This window comes from Mugil cephalus, chromosome 7, assembly GCF_022458985.1.
Source record: "Mugil cephalus isolate CIBA_MC_2020 chromosome 7, CIBA_Mcephalus_1.1, whole genome shotgun sequence".
NCBI classification, from domain to species: domain Eukaryota; kingdom Metazoa; phylum Chordata; class Actinopteri; order Mugiliformes; family Mugilidae; genus Mugil; species Mugil cephalus.
Genome location: NC_061776.1, coordinates 21,693,453 through 21,708,406, shown reverse-complemented (window position 1 = coordinate 21,708,406; position 14,954 = coordinate 21,693,453). Strand labels below are relative to the sequence as shown.

The following is a 14,954-nucleotide window of genomic DNA, read 5'->3' as shown; positions in this document are numbered from 1 at the left end:
AACTTTTAAAAAGCTACAGGTTAAGTGGCTAGTTAGGGGTAATAATTTAGGTTCATGGACAGGACATACTGACCGGGGCTGGCTAACTAGCTTCGCCACGCCCCCTTCCATCTAAGCTACCTTACGTCGGGCCACGCGCACCGACGCAGCCGTCGAGGAAACTCCAGCGTCAACCCTCCGTCTCTCCCGTCTCCGTCTGCTTTCACCTGAGTGTCATAGCTGCTGCCTGTCCAGCACACATATTCCAGGTAAATGATAATTTTGTGACAGCTGCTGCTTCTCTTACGTGCTTTAAAACTTAAAGGCCCAGCACTTAAATCACGGCGCCGTCGGCTTCCTCATTTGACCTTTCGTTTTGAAGGCGTCCTTGCTCTGCTCTGCTCTGCTCAACTTGCTTTCTCTTCTTTGCCCTGAATGTTCACTTTGATCTCATCCGCAGTGATATTAGAAATAAATGAGTTACGTTTAAGATTAGCCAACATCTGGTCAGAGCGCGTTTTGCGGACCTCTCCTACCAACCGACTGACTGTTTTATCTGTGCCAGGATGGTGGTTCTTTCCAAGGAGTATGGGTTTGTGGTGCTAACTGGCGTCGCCAGTATGATCATGGTTGGACATCTGGGCGCCAAAGTGGTAATGGCCCGGAAGAAGTACAACGTACCGGTGAGCACTAGCGTACAAATACACAGCAGAAAGCGTATTAATAAATGAACTCACTGGACAAGCAAACTCTCTTCTCTCTGCAGTACCCTGCGATGTACAGCGATGACCCGGAGACTGGAGACATCTTCAACTGTATCCAGCGTGCACACCAAAACACGTGAGGCAGCTTCACTGCGCGCACACAGGTGTTGCGCCACGATTGAGTGAAGAAGCAGGTGAAAGTTGACATGCTTTTCTTTCCATCTCTCACCAGGCTGGAGATGTACCCCGCCTTTCTTTTCACTCTGGCTGTGGGTGGTCTACATTGTCCTGTAAGTTTGTCTTTGCACCACTTTAACGCCGCCTCTAATACATTAGATTTACATGGTTAACAATAATAAAGATCCTGCAGCACAACATTTGAGTAAATAGTTTTAGAGGTTTTTAATTTGTTTTTGGCTTTAACAGCGTCTGATTAGTGGACTTGGAGTGTTGTGGATCGTCGGCAGAGAGGTGTATGCGTGTGGTTACGCCACAGGAGGTAAGAAAATGCTTTTGTTTCAGGTTCTGCTTTTCCAACATGCATAGAGCTTGCTTACTACCATTCATCTCAATCAGATCCTGCCAAAAGAATGAGGGGATTTTTTGGGAATCTGGCTGTGGCGGGGATGATGCTGACCACGCTACACTTCAGCTGCCACCTGCTGGGCTGGACTGGACCGCGGATGGGGCCCTTCCGTCACATCCATAGTTGATAAATCCAGCGAGCCGTGAGAGCTCACAGGTGTGCCAGCGTGGACAATAGCAGGACAAACTTAAGCAGCTAAATGTATTTCCATTGCATTATTTACACCTGTTAAAATGTCCTCTGCGACACATGCCAGTTCCAACACGCTGCTGCATCTACAAGATATCAACTTCAAGTATAAACTGCTGGACATAAAACATAACAGTCATAACAGTCTATGTCTCTTGTTTTACCTGCATAGTGTTAGCTGCCTTATTCACTGCAGAACTGCTTCCTTCTGGGATGAACTAAATGTGCCGACGTCAAAGCCTGTAAACACCTCATGAGGCTTTTTGGAGCATCAGCAGGCCGCGCGGAAACAGACAGGACACTGCACTCAAATCAGTTACCCAACAAAGAGAGGATGAAGCAGATGAAGGAGTTGGAGCGTCATTTATCAAAGTGTCCTGTTTATTTGCCATCCAGAACGGGGCCCGCTGCCAAATCAGACATCAGCAGCTAGCACATGCTGCTTCGCTCAGCTTGAAAAAACCCTGCAGAACTGTGCGCTTCGTGTATTTTGTTATTGGGCTAATAATTGAGTGTGACAAAACCCCACACCTGCAGTGCACAGGCAACACACTCAACAAACTCGCATGTCGTGTGCAGGCGGATTTATTCATAATACAGTGATACAAATGCATTGCATAAAAGCTGTTCATCCTCTCCTTCCATGCCTGTGGGCAGAATGACAACAAAACATGTTTAATTTAACACAGCCACGCTTCTTCTAGTCCGACTAACCCTAATCCTAGTCCACCACTATGAGACTTGGGTAAGTGCCAGCAGTGCTATGAAAAGGAAGCTGATTATCTTGTCCGTAAAACCAACCTATAATAGTGTAACTTGTCTGTCAAAAAGTAAACACATTCACTATGGTAATCACTACTTAGGGGCCAGGTTTCACAGTTCTAATAGTCTAATAGTCTCAGGTTTAAATAAAAAGTTGTTTAGCCCCTCACAATCTTAAATTAGACTAATTCGCTAAGAAATCTTGCTCAATTTCAACTTTTTTCAAGGTAAAAGAAACATGACTGATCAAACAACCCAGTGATGTATTAAGAGAGCTGGATAAAGGGCCATCACTCAGTCTTGCTGCAAATGCACAAAAAGCTTTGTCCCCATAAGCAACCGTTATTAAAGGGGCGCCTGTGAAACCCTTAACACATGTCAACTGTTATCAAGGCTGATTTTTATTTTTACTATTATGGATTTTTAATCAACCCAGTACCTAGAAAAGTTGCATTAAGTCATTATAATGTAACGTCCACCCATGGGAATGGTGGGAAGTGAACCTGGGAGGTAAAACGTTTGGGGGGGCAGTCTGGTATTCTATTGTCTTTCATACATCTGTGAAACACCTGCATGGAGCAGCAAACATATTTCTACTTAGAGAATTTAACAGTAAAAATTATATCATAATGGGAATATTCAATGAATATTATAACAAAGTGTACAACGTGTGTTGTATTATAACAACGTGAAAGAGAGAAACAGATGTGACAGAAAATCCTGTTGGCGATGTTTTCCAGATTAAATGTCTTTCCACATTGAGTCCAAATTTATCATATGCACTTTTAAAAAAACATTTCAAATTTTTAATTTCCCCCACTCTTGAAAAGATTAACTATGCCGATCATTTCCAGATTTATTTCAGTAGTCCAGTTTGACAATCTGCTATATAGAGATATAATACCGCCTATTTAGACACCATTTTGACGTTTACATGTGTGAGTGATCTCAGTGGTGAAAAAGAATTTAACTGATGCCAATGACAATTACAGATGTGTGAACTCCTTTCGGCTGAATGTAGCTATAAAGCTAACGTTTTAGCTTAGAAGTTGAAAATAATCTAAGAGGAAATATTACACCACGTAATTAATGAACACAGGACAAACTATTTAATGCTCAACCAATATATAATGTTAAGAACACGACTGGCTGGCTGCTTCCAGGAAAACCAGCTTCACTGATAAGGTTTGGATTCTGTGAGCAGGCACGACCTTTCTTCACCCGCAGACATTAATAACGTACAAAGTAATACATTTGCATATGTGATCTATGAGCCCACTACAAATGAGTAGAAAGACATTCCTTATCTCTGCTAAAGATCCTCCCTATCAGAGCCTTTTAAACAGACTCAGGTTAACGGTTTCATTAGATTTCACAGACAGTCGTGGAAGTTGACAGGAGGCACTGTAGGAATCCATGGCGGGCAGGGTGGGATTGAGTCTTTTATACAGTATGTGAGGTCTTTATACTCCCTTTGTCGTTTTCGCCCCTGGCCCTCGACGTGCGACCAGTCTCAATGATTTCGTCCTCCTCGTCCACATCCAGCTGCTCGTCTTTCTTCTTGATGTAGCGCTCATAGAGCACCATGACGACCCCCATCAGCCAGGCCGACACTGTGCCGGCGGCGAAGATGACAAAGCCGATGACGACAAAGAAAAGGTAGTCCCAGGAGCCCAGAGTCTGGTGACATAACGTCCGTAGCTGGATGCCCATCTCACCCAGACGCCGGCCCTGCGTGTCAGCAGGTGAGCCACACACCGTCTGGCCCTCATCTGTCACACAAACACACAGCAGAACCGGAGTGATGAGGATTAACCACGGGGGAACGCTACAAGGCAGCATCTATTAAAATATAAAAACACTCAAATCCATTAAAGACTGAATTCCGGTCTTCTTTTCTCAAATAACCTAAAATCCCCACAAAGTAATTAAATAATATGCATATAAACACGTCAGCTGGCCATGAGTGGCACCATTCAGGTGCTGACTCATTTTGTTCTGGGCTTAATGTGCAGGGTTTGCATCTCTTCGTGCCATCAGTCCAGGTCAGGGACATTTTTAGCAGCAGCAAGTGAAAACTGCTGGAAAATTGCTGGTGACTTGCATTTGAATAATGAAACGCAACATTTTTCTCAAGTCCCACAGAAAGTTGCAGTATGACTGATGAACATCATTTTTGTTATGCACGGCTCAATCCAAATTGTATTATAAAATTATTTGTCTCTTGCCATTGACTCCTGGACATATTTCTTAAGTAATGTCCCATTGTGGTGCACCTAAAGAGGTGCTATTTCACCCTCATGACAGAACAGAGAATATATTTTATTTCTCTGTATATTTTATTACATTTTTAAATGTATTTACCCGCTTATCTCCTTTTGCACATATCATATATCATATAACTTTACATACACACAGCAGACATACATAAACCCATGGCACGTAATTAGCTATATTGTTGCTAATGCTCCTTTGATGTCATAAGAGTTGTAACAAAATGCAAAGTAACAGAATGAGGGAAATATAATGCACAAGGCATTAAACGGAGCAGACTGTTGAATAATTCAAGCATATTACAGTTCATTTTGCAGTGCATTTGTAAATGGCCTCAAACCGAGCTGAAGATATCTATAGCAAAACTGAAAAAATAAAAACAAAATGTAAAAAAAAAAAAAAAATGCACCAGCATAATGATGTTGCCTTCTTTATCAGGAAACTGTGAGGCGTGAGCGCCTTGTCCACATTCTAGAGTCTTGAGTTGATGCAGCATTAAATTGCAAAAGAAGAAAATATGAATAATTCAAACTCCCTTTCCCTGCTCAGGATTAGAGAGTGGCTTGGGCCTTTGTGTCTGCCTGGAACCACAGATAATAAGGTTTCTCATCATTGGATTGGATTGGATATGACTACAACTAAGTCTGTCTTGATATACTATCATTTCAAAGGCCCGTCAGTCAAAATTAAACACGCCCAGTGACGGGTGCTGAGCTCTGCAGCAGCTGACAGTAGATGCATTTTTCCAGAAAGTAATCCCGAAGACTGGCTGAGCCTTTTGTCACAGCAAGCTCAAACTGAAACCCAGCAAAGTGTTGCCGTCTCCATGCGGCCATCGTTTTTTAATTGGCTTGTGTTTTCTCCAAGCTTTTGTGCTGGCGGGAGTTCCCACTGGGATAGATCAAAAGGCTTGAAAGTTTCTGCACGGGGGAAGAGTTTTCTGAAACTCTATCTCTGAAACCAACAGCCTCAAAATACACAGTCCCATTCTGATGACATGCTTCACTGTGAGACTGCGGTCTGTGCTCACATGTGAACATAACAAATACCGACAGACTGAGCCTTGCCACTTTGGCTCTGTTTATACCACAGCACATTTCATGTTTACTTAAATGACTCATTGATATTACATTTTATAAACTTGCTCATTCTTGAGAACGTGCTCTCTAATGGCTACAGATACATTGTGCACCCTACCATTGCAGTTGAATAATACGTATTATTTAAGGATAATGGGAAATCAATCAACACGGAGGCTACTGAGACATGCTTGTGTGGAGAGAACACAGTTTCTCTGTGTATTTTAAACTATGGCATCATGTTGGAGTTGGAGCCACAGTTACTTTTACTGAAGTTACTACAATGCAGAAAAGAGACATGATAGGTAGATGTGTAGGAGGCTGAACAACGGTGAATTTTCTGTGCTTGTCCGGCCACTTGGAGACATATAAGAGGAAGTGTGTTTCTGACCAATCAGAGCTGTTGAGGCCTGCGACCACAGGAAAGATTCCAATCAGAAAGCACAAACAAGAGAGAGAGGCAGAAAATTACTACACATAAAGACATAGTCTTTGTCCAGTCTTTCCCCCCAACAGGGGCATATTAAAAGGACAAACAGTGGCATATATTTCTGTGACACTGATGGCAGTGGAAGGCAACAACAGACGTGCTCTGTAGTCAGCGTTGCCAGCCTGTTCAAAAACACAAAACTGCCCAAAATAAAAAATCTATACATCTATCCTTCTGGCAAACTATTCCTGCATGTTCACTGTAGTGTTTATGCACGCAGTGGCTGCATTCAGCATTAATGTGTACAAACCAGCTCGACTGATGGTCAACCAAATCATGTGACAGTGCGTATCGTCAGCGAGGCTCAGAGATGCAGCCGAATAACGACGGCCCGATTCCCTAAGCTCTGTCTACCACAGAAGATTCACAGTCTGCTCTGATCTCCTCGAAGGCTGCTCCTGCACGCCGTTCACACAATATGCCGTTACGAACACACACACTCCTTCTCAACCTAACGCATGCATGCATAATACCCCTTCACAACACCTTTTTTTTTTCCCCATCCGCTATCTCAGTCCTTTTAGAGTCAGTTAATGGATGCACGTGTTCATATGCTATGTGTGTATGTGTAGGCGCCTGACAGCAAGGAAGGAAACCCTCCTGGCTTCACCCCCCCACCCCACCCCAAAAGGGACTGGCATCAAAGGAGAGGGCTTCCCTCTCTCCTTCCCCCATCCACTCTCTGCTCTATTTCGAGATGCTCCCCTTATATAACAGCTGAGCGAGTGCTAATCTAGCCAGGAAGGCGAGACAGAGGAGAATCTGTTGGTTCCTTCCTGAAGCTGTATTTCTCTCCCCTCCTTCTCTCTCTCTCTTGCGTGCTTGCTATTGATGTGTTTCCTAAACCGCGGCGACAGGCAAGCCATGTCGCATGAGCCAGGTGAGGTCCGGGCGAGAAATAACAAGGCTTTCGGAGGCAGAGCTTGCAGCCAGAAACAACCATCCCAGAATTGTTATTCTGCTGATTCTCCCCCTCAAGCACCACTACAAGGGTGCTTTATGTGTCTGTGTGTCTAATTGTACGAATAAGTCAGCGTGTACACGCGGGCATGCGTGCGCTCGCTACGGTTTAGAGGGAGATTGGGGTTTGGTGTGTGCTTTAAAAAAAGATGGACAGACTGTGTTTTTTAGAGGTATAGAGAATGCGAGTGTCTATGTGTCCGCCTTCTCCCTTGCTGGCAGCTGTCACTGGAAGAGGCTCCAGTCCAAATTAAGCTAGACAAAAGGCGATGAGCAGCAGGAAAATAGGACAGCTCTTGCAGGACTCGATTTGGACTAAGCCTAAGCTTCAGAGGGACCATGCTGAACTATAGCGTGTGTGTGTGGGAGAGAGACAGGGGGAAGTAGGGAATGCCTTTTTAGTAAGCGTGGCGATTGTATTATAGCTATATTGTTAGAATTATGACTGACTTCTTGCTCAGTTAGACTCACTATAAATAGCAGCTCCCCTTTTACACGGTGACACATCTATACCAATGCCTGAGCATAATAAGTCAAGGTGAGAAAAATTATAGAGCAACAGACGCATCCATCAGCTCAACAGTAATGAAAGTAAAGGCGATCAATATTTGATGGTGCAACTTTGATCCATTACTCACACCTGCAGCACAGTACCCAACACCTAAATAGAATATAGATTGGTAAGTTGTTCCCAGATAAAGGACTGACTTGTTCGTTTCCAAATTTGCAGAAAGCAGAATTGTCAGAAGGAGAAATCAAATGGCTTCCTTCCCTACTCTCTTCTTTCACCACCTCTGTCATTTGATAGTCTGATTGCTGCCACTTTCCACTCATCCCACTGAAAGCTGAGAAGGGGGTTAATTTTGCAGAGTCCCATAAACGCGCACAGTCTCACGCGTGTCTACGCAGCACACACACAACAACATATCTTCATACATGCAATGACTATCATCTCTGTGCATGCTCGGAGCTGCAGGCGTGGTGGGGAGTTCAGATGCCACATGGTGTGAAGGAAATCAAGCAGCGAGGCCTCCGCATGTGCTTCAAAAGGCATAGAGTCATGTTTTCCTTGAAGGGGTCTAAGGGAGTCCTTAACTGCCAGGTTGTTAGAAATCACTTCTGCCAAATTCATTTTTTCTTTTATGTGTTAAACACATGTGTTTAATCGCCCAGGCTGATGTTTTGTGATGCTTGAGGAAAAACAAATGCAAGTGTTGATTAGCAACAAGGCAAAAAATAAGTTCTATGAACCTGGAATTCCAGGAAGCTTCGCACCTTGTCAACCATTCAGTGCTGGTTTAATTGAAAATGTTTGAGAAATGCTTCTGGAAATGAAACACAACTTTAGAAAAACTTTGTCCGTATCTGTATTGTATTATTTACATTTAGTCTTTTGTCTAAACATCTGAAATTTAATCAGATTAAGACCCACCTTCATCCATTTCATAAAGTTGGAAGAACTAGACTGGATAGGTGCCAGGTGTACTAAATTTAACCTTTGCCAGAGTCGTCCAGCCATGGGGTTTAATGCCCCAAAACTATGTTATTAGTGTTTTATCACCATATAGCATCATTTATCACCAAATGTAAGAAAGTTCCACTTATAGCATTTACCCATTTCCTTTTGTGACATATATTGAATTTCCTACATAAAGGGTTCGTGTTCAATGGAAAGAGGCCATTTACTGAATGGAGCCTCAAGCAAAATGTCAATCGTTTGCGTAACATTGCGCCATTATCTAATAATTAATAACTGGAGCATAACATGGGTCTTTGTATGTGACCGACTCTCGGCTTACAGCTTTATGTTCAGATGATTTCCTTATATGACAGTTCAGTAAAACAGAAAAGTTAATTGACAGGACCTTGAAACTTGAAGCCCTCCAGGTGGACCCACAAGCAGAGGTCCTCGTTTTCGCATTCGCAGCTCCAGGGGTTCCCGCTGAGCCCCACTGAGCGCAGGGCGGGCAGGGCGAGCATGGAGGTGATGTTGAAGACCGTCAGGTTGTTCCGGCTCACATCGAGCACCTGAAGGGCCGCGTTCTCCGCAAAGGCATCCGGGTGGATCTCCGAGAGCCCCGGGTTGTCCGTCATCCTCAGCATCACCAGGCTCGCCAAAGGCCCGAACGTCCGGTCTTCGATCCGGGTCAGTGTGTTGAACGAGAGGTCCAGGTAGGCCAGCTTGCGTAGATTCCCGAACGTGGACTCTGATATCTCCGTCAGGGAGTTGTTGCTGCAGTCCAGATACACCAAGTCCGAGAGGTAGTTGAGCGCCAGAGGAGGCAGCTCCACAATCCGGTTGTTGGAGATGATGAGCTGTCGCGTGGCCAGAGGCAAGTTAACTGGGAAGGTGGTCAGGTGCTGCCCAGCGCACTGGACCACCAACTGGTCATCACACACACACCTGTCCGGGCAGCCAGTGGAGAGCACCGGGGACGTTATGACCCCCGTAGTGAAGAGGAGCAAAACTATGAGCCGCAAGGGTTGCGCGCTTGGCTGCGGGGCAAGACGCATGACACCGCCGAGGGCTTCATCAACCCCGTTTGGACAGAGTCAGACGCAGTCACATTCTTCATTGAGACATGCTCACCAAGTTGTTTGTCCCAGAAATGATTTCCACCGAGGTCAAACCTAACGCTCGCCCGTGGCAACCTCTTGCGCGTAATGTCTCAGTTCATCCTGTCAGTTGGATCCAGCGCGCATCCGCCGCGTTGAACCCGACATCCAGGAGCTTTCGAGTTGTTTCAGATTTCATACATTCGTCGAGTTTATTTTGATGACAGCGGAGCTGTGGGGTCCCCTCATGCTGCGCTGCTCATCGCGCTCTGTTGTTCCACTACATGTTTGCCATCCTCTCGCTGTCAGAAACTGAATCCAAATGAGGGGGGCGCACTGAACTGCGCGGCGGGTAGGGGTGGAGGGTGAGCTGTGGAGTGATCTCACGCTTTGGTGTGAGCTGGAACGAGGGTGGAAGGTCTGGGCAGTGGAGGTAATGCAAGACTAACGTGAAATATGAAGCAGGCAAAGCATAATCCATGCACAGTCGACAGCTACTGTGTCACAAATAAATATGACCTATAACACAACTGCGGCAATTACATACACGCCTCACGTGTGTAGCAGCTGGTTCTCATATAATTCTGTGTGACCTCTGGGTAAATATGTTTATGGGCATTGTTGTGTGTTCACGCTGTTTTATGAGCATGCCTCAGGTGAGTGCGGCAGAGCCAGGATCAAGTGCACCTGACACCTGAGACACATATCGTATGTGATCACATCGCAAGGCTTTACGTGGAAGAATGCAATGACATCAATGTGCTGAGAGGGGGAATCCCAATCAGCCTACCCAGATCACTCAGCAAATATGTGCAACGACGCTTTTATAATAATGGGTGACATGTCACACAGGCAACCGACCCACAATCTGTACCCAGGGTGGTCTCAGGCATGCAGTTGTTTTTCTCCGCTCTCCAGTCTCAGTATGAGAATCCTGGGTCTATTCTTGGTTCACTGTGTAGGTGTTGAAGTGCTGAATCAGACTCAACATGATGGAGGAGGAGGTGGAGGAGGAAGAGGACAGATGTGCCGCTGACAGTGCATGAAAGAACCCCCTGAGCAGACAATCGACAACCCGCTGCACACTGACCACACACAGATATAAAACCTAAAATGAAGTTCAGCCCTTTCCCCCGTGGTTACCTAGTGCGACTGTGTCGGAACTGGAGGCCTAAGGATATCCTAATGCCTTTTCACAGTTGTCGTCCATGTGCACTGGACTAATCCACACAGCTGTTTTGTGTCAGGGATTTTCAGTGACTTCATGAGGACATCTAGTGATGAAAGCTTGGTAATGCTTTGTGGAGTCATGTTTTGCAGCCATGCACTGAACTTCTCAGACTGATGTATGTTGTTGTGGCAGAAGGGTGAGTATGGCCCAACTAATGGTTGTCCAGATCCATCCACTGATTTTGGTGACATAGGAAGCTCAAATGCATAACAGACATTTTGCTTTAAAATCCAGAAAACACCTTAAACTTTAAATAGATACCACATATGTCCTGGTTTCTGGAGAATGTCGACATATTGTTCATTTTAAAAAGTTTAAAATCATATTCAGTGAATAGACAGACTGTGTGACAGGAAGGGGGGAGGAAGGTGATTTGTCAGCCTTTAGACCGTGTAAAAATTCATCTCAAATACAAGCTTAGTTCTGATGGATGTAAACAGACCGGGGATGGGACCGGACAGCGCAGAGGCAGTGACAGAGAATGAAGAAGAGGGAAGCTGAAAGCCATCACTGACAACTCAGTTCTGAGCTGAGGAGGATGAAGAGCACTTTCAGCCAAAGAGTCGTTCAGTTTAAATTTGGAGGTTTTCTTCACACCCACAGCAAAGCATCCACAGTGGCTCCAATCACCACTGACTAAAATTCACCAACATCACAGTCCAATTATCCAATATACATATTTCTTTAGTCTTTTTTATTGTTTACACTGTTCTGTTATTTCGCATATTCTTTCTCTATTATATGAAATACAAAGTGCAAGACATAAAGGAAAAGCACAACATATCACACTGTAAAAATAGGCTTTAAACTATTATGTTTTGTGACCCTTCCTCTTACAACTTGCCATTCACGTTCCACCACTGTTGCAAGAACTTGTCTACCTTATCTGTCTCTCTGTTTGTTTTGCATCGAAACGTGTTCACTAACAAAGAGCCTGGAAAAACTGACACAAGAAAGTTTAATGGTAGACAAGATGTGAGGGAAACAGATGAAGGGACGAGAGGGATTGAAGGGAAGGGATGAGGCCGTGGAAATGGCATGGCCTTGTTCCTGAACCTAAGTTATAATAGGTGCATTTTTAACAACCGGCATGCAGGTTTGTGTACTTGAAGTGTTGGTGTATTAAAGATCTTACAGGAAGGAGATTATTTGGCTGCACTCCACCACTCGATAAAATCTACCCTCTAGAGCCCTTGTGAACTGGCTTAGTGACACACCTTGCTGCGGCACTTTTATAGAATCAGGCCGCCATTGATGTTATTGGACAAACCTTTGCCACTTAGAAATGACTGTAATAAAAGCAGATTAATGGCAGTAAAAGTTGACAAATACATGGACACTGTGCTGAATGTGACGATCAGTCACATACAGAGCAAACTCTTTGAGTGTTGAGACAACGCTGAGCTGGAAAAGAGGAAGTGACCTCTCTGTGAAATAGAACTTTAAATCACTGGTTTCAACACATGAGATGGACTCATGATTAGCCACTCAAAGTCCAAATAAATTCATTCAAATTTGCAGCAGCAACTTAGATTTTCTTTCTTAAAGAAGCACGTGCTAAGAACTATATTGTTAATATTTGTATTCAGCTATAGCTGCCACTTGTAATGATTTCTTGGATTGTGTGACATTAGAAACAGAAGTATGAGTACAATGGTTGTGTGTGTTACTGTAATATGCTGAGCTCTTGATTCGACTGTGTTTTAATTTTGGAGGCTGTGGTTTGTACTGTTGAACTGTATTGTGCTGTAATGACATGTTTCTATTATTTTGGGGGAGATCCTCCAAAATGATCATAAGGTTGAATTACCACCTTCCAACCATGAAGCTAAGATTAAGTGCAGGAATGTAATACCAGGGAGTGTGTTATTGTTATTTATGTAATAGAACACCGAATTAGCACAGCTTAGTCCATAGCAAGCACATCTAATGGAGCTGGAGCGTTTCCAACCTGCCTACTTTATTTGTTTAACGAACATTGATTGCACATTTAAGTCTCTCTTAAGTCAATAGTAAGTATATTGGTCAAACACCAAATGGTGAGTACAAAGTGCATTTGTCCCTGGTGAAATACAGTGGAGCAGATAATCTCCTTCCTGCTCTTTGTTCGTGTTAGGGAGCTACACAGCAGCGCATCCCACCTGCGCCCTACAGTGTCAGGTAAAGGGACCTTTTTTCTTTTGTTTTTCCTTTCTCTTCTTATTAAAGATTGCTCAATAACAAACAGGCATCAGCCACATCACACAACTGAGGGATATATTCCAAGCAGCAAGAAAAAAGTTTTAAGGAATCCATTTTAAAAGAAATAAAATTTGGAACAACTTTTAAAAAGCTACAGGTTAAGTGGCTAGTTAGGGGTAATAATTAGGTTCATGGACAGGACATACTGACCGGGGCTGGCTAACTAGCTTCGCCACGCCCCCTTCCCTCTAAGCTACCTTACGTCGGGCTACGCGCACCGACGCAGCCGTCGAGGAAACTCCAGCGTCAACCCTCCGTCTCTCCCGTCTCCGTCTGCTTTCACCTGAGTGTCATAGCTGCTGCCTGTCCAGCACACATATTCCAGGTAAATGATAATTTTGTGACAGCTGCTGCTTCTCTTACGTACTTTAAAACTTAAAGCCCCAGCACTTAAATCACGGCGCCGTCGGCTTCCTCATTTGACCTTTCGTTTTGAAGGCGTCCTTGCTCTGCTCTGCTCTGCTCAACTTGCTTTCTCTTCTTTGCCCTGAATGTTCACTTTGATCTCATCCGCAGTGGATCTAATTGCTATTACAAATAAATGAGTTACGTTTAAGATTAGCCAACATCTGGTCAGAGCGCGTTTTGCGGACCTCTCCTACCAACCGACTGACTGTTTTATCTGTGCCAGGATGGTGGTTCTTTCCAAGGAGTATGGGTTTGTGGTGCTAACTGGCGTCGCCAGTATGATCATGGTTGGACATCTGGGCGCCAAAGTGGTAATGGCCCGGAAGAAGTACAACGTACCGGTGAGCACTAGCGTACAAATACACAGCAGAAAGCGTATTAATAAATGAACTCACTGGACAAGCAAACTCTCTTGTCTTTGCAGTACCCTAAGATGTACAGCGATGACCCGGAGACTGGAGACATCTTCAACTGTATCCAGCGTGCACACCAAAACACGTGAGGCAGCTTCACTGCGCGCACACAGGTGTTGCGCCACGATTGAGTGAAGAAGCAGGTGAAAGTTGACAAGCTTTTCTTTCCATCTCTCACCAGGCTGGAGATGTACCCCGCCTTTCTTTTCACTCTGGCTGTGGGTGGTTTACATTGTCCTGTAAGTTTGTCTTTGCACCACTTTAACGCCGCCTCTAATACATTAGATTTACATGGTTAACAATAATAAAGATCCTGCAGCACAACATTTGAGTAAAGAGTTTTAGAGATTTTTAATTTGTTTTTGGCTTTAACAGCGTCTGATTAGTGGACTTGGAGTGTTGTGGATCGTCGGCAGAGAGGTGTATGCGTGCGGTTACGCCACAGGAGGTAAGAAAATGCTCTTGTTTCAGGTTCTGCTTTTCCAACATGCATAGAGCTTGCTTACTACCATTCATCTCAATCAGATCCTGCCAAAAGAATGAGGGGATTTTTTGGGAATCTGGCTGTGGCGGGGATGATGCTAACCACGCTACACTTCAGCTGCCACCTGCTGGGCTGGACTGGACCGCGGATGGGGCCCTTCCGTCACATCCATAGTTGATAAAGAGGTCCTCACACCTTCAAAGGCTATAATCCAGAGCACTATATATGATTAATGTAACTCATATACCTTGCAGTGTGTGTGCTAATCAGACCAGTATACCAGTGAAAGTCAAAACTGTTAAGTGGCACGACTGGTTCTTCAGGACAGGACTCGTCTCATTTAGGAAGCTGAATGTATTTTCAGATAGGCACACCCTACAGGCGCCATCATTTTGTTTTTAAACTTTAACCTGATTTGGAAGCTTCAATCGATTTTCTACACGACTCTTAACATCGTGTGTATCTTTGCACTATAAAAACTAATAGGGAGTGTAGTGATGTATAATCATTATGAAAAAGACAGCTGACAATTGTTAGTCAAATATTTTGCCTTTGTCTATTAAAAATCTCCATAATTTACAATATAATTACGTTTTCA

The 14,954-nt window shown here is 44.2% G+C and overlaps 3 protein-coding genes across 4 annotated transcripts; 2 read left to right on the top strand and 1 right to left on the bottom strand.

The window, feature by feature from the left end:
- Positions 1-97: 97 nt before the first annotated feature.
- Positions 98-14,943, top strand: LOC125011132 (microsomal glutathione S-transferase 3-like). 2 transcript variants are annotated; one of them, XM_047590173.1, is made up of 7 exons: positions 98-248; positions 545-662; positions 746-819; positions 916-973; positions 1,110-1,182; positions 1,260-1,384; positions 14,523-14,943. In XM_047590173.1, exons 2-7 carry the CDS (start codon positions 546-548, stop codon positions 14,532-14,534), a joined length of 459 nt encoding a protein of 152 aa, XP_047446129.1. In that variant the 5' UTR covers positions 98-248; position 545; the 3' UTR covers positions 14,535-14,943. The 2 variants fall into 2 exon arrangements, with proteins under 2 accessions (XP_047446129.1, XP_047446128.1); XM_047590172.1 differs by lacking the exon at positions 14,523-14,943 and having other exon boundaries at positions 1,260-1,602.
- LOC125011131 (leucine-rich repeat-containing protein 52-like) lies at positions 2,028-9,897 on the bottom strand. The gene is made up of 2 exons (XM_047590171.1): positions 8,889-9,897; positions 2,028-3,992 (listed from the first exon to the last, which is right to left on the bottom strand). The coding sequence occupies exons 1-2, from the start codon at positions 9,535-9,537 to the stop codon at positions 3,664-3,666; spliced, it is 978 nt and encodes a 325-aa protein (XP_047446127.1). The 5' UTR covers positions 9,538-9,897; the 3' UTR covers positions 2,028-3,663.
- Positions 13,225-14,943, top strand: LOC125011133 (microsomal glutathione S-transferase 3-like). Its single transcript, XM_047590174.1, has 6 exons — positions 13,225-13,376; positions 13,683-13,800; positions 13,884-13,957; positions 14,054-14,111; positions 14,248-14,320; positions 14,398-14,943. The coding sequence occupies exons 2-6, from the start codon at positions 13,684-13,686 to the stop codon at positions 14,532-14,534; spliced, it is 459 nt and encodes a 152-aa protein (XP_047446130.1). The 5' UTR covers positions 13,225-13,376; position 13,683; the 3' UTR covers positions 14,535-14,943.
- Positions 14,944-14,954: the final 11 nt, after the last annotated feature.

What these genes read in the sequence shown, in the direction of transcription:
- LOC125011132 (XM_047590173.1), top strand. Translation starts at nt 546, where the DNA reads ATGGTGGTTCTTTCCAAGGAGTATGGGTTTGTGGTGCTAACTGGCGTC. An exon ending in GGAAGAAGTACAACGTACCG is followed by an intron (nt 663 to 745) that starts GTGAGCACTAGC and finishes TTCTCTCTGCAG; the next exon opens with TACCCTGCGATGTACAGCGA. An exon ending in GTGTGGTTACGCCACAGGAG is followed by an intron (nt 1,183 to 1,259) that starts GTAAGAAAATGC and finishes CATCTCAATCAG; the next exon opens with ATCCTGCCAAAAGAATGAGG.
- LOC125011131 (XM_047590171.1), bottom strand. Translation starts at nt 9,537, where the DNA reads ATGCGTCTTGCCCCGCAGCCAAGCGCGCAACCCTTGCGGCTCATAGTT. An exon ending in GGAGGGCTTCAAGTTTCAAG is followed by an intron (nt 3,993 to 8,888) that starts GTCCTGTCAATT and finishes TTTGTGTGACAG; the next exon opens with ATGAGGGCCAGACGGTGTGT.
- LOC125011133 (XM_047590174.1), top strand. Translation starts at nt 13,684, where the DNA reads ATGGTGGTTCTTTCCAAGGAGTATGGGTTTGTGGTGCTAACTGGCGTC. An exon ending in CAGCGTGCACACCAAAACAC is followed by an intron (nt 13,958 to 14,053) that starts GTGAGGCAGCTT and finishes ATCTCTCACCAG; the next exon opens with GCTGGAGATGTACCCCGCCT. An exon ending in TGGGTGGTTTACATTGTCCT is followed by an intron (nt 14,112 to 14,247) that starts GTAAGTTTGTCT and finishes TGGCTTTAACAG; the next exon opens with CGTCTGATTAGTGGACTTGG.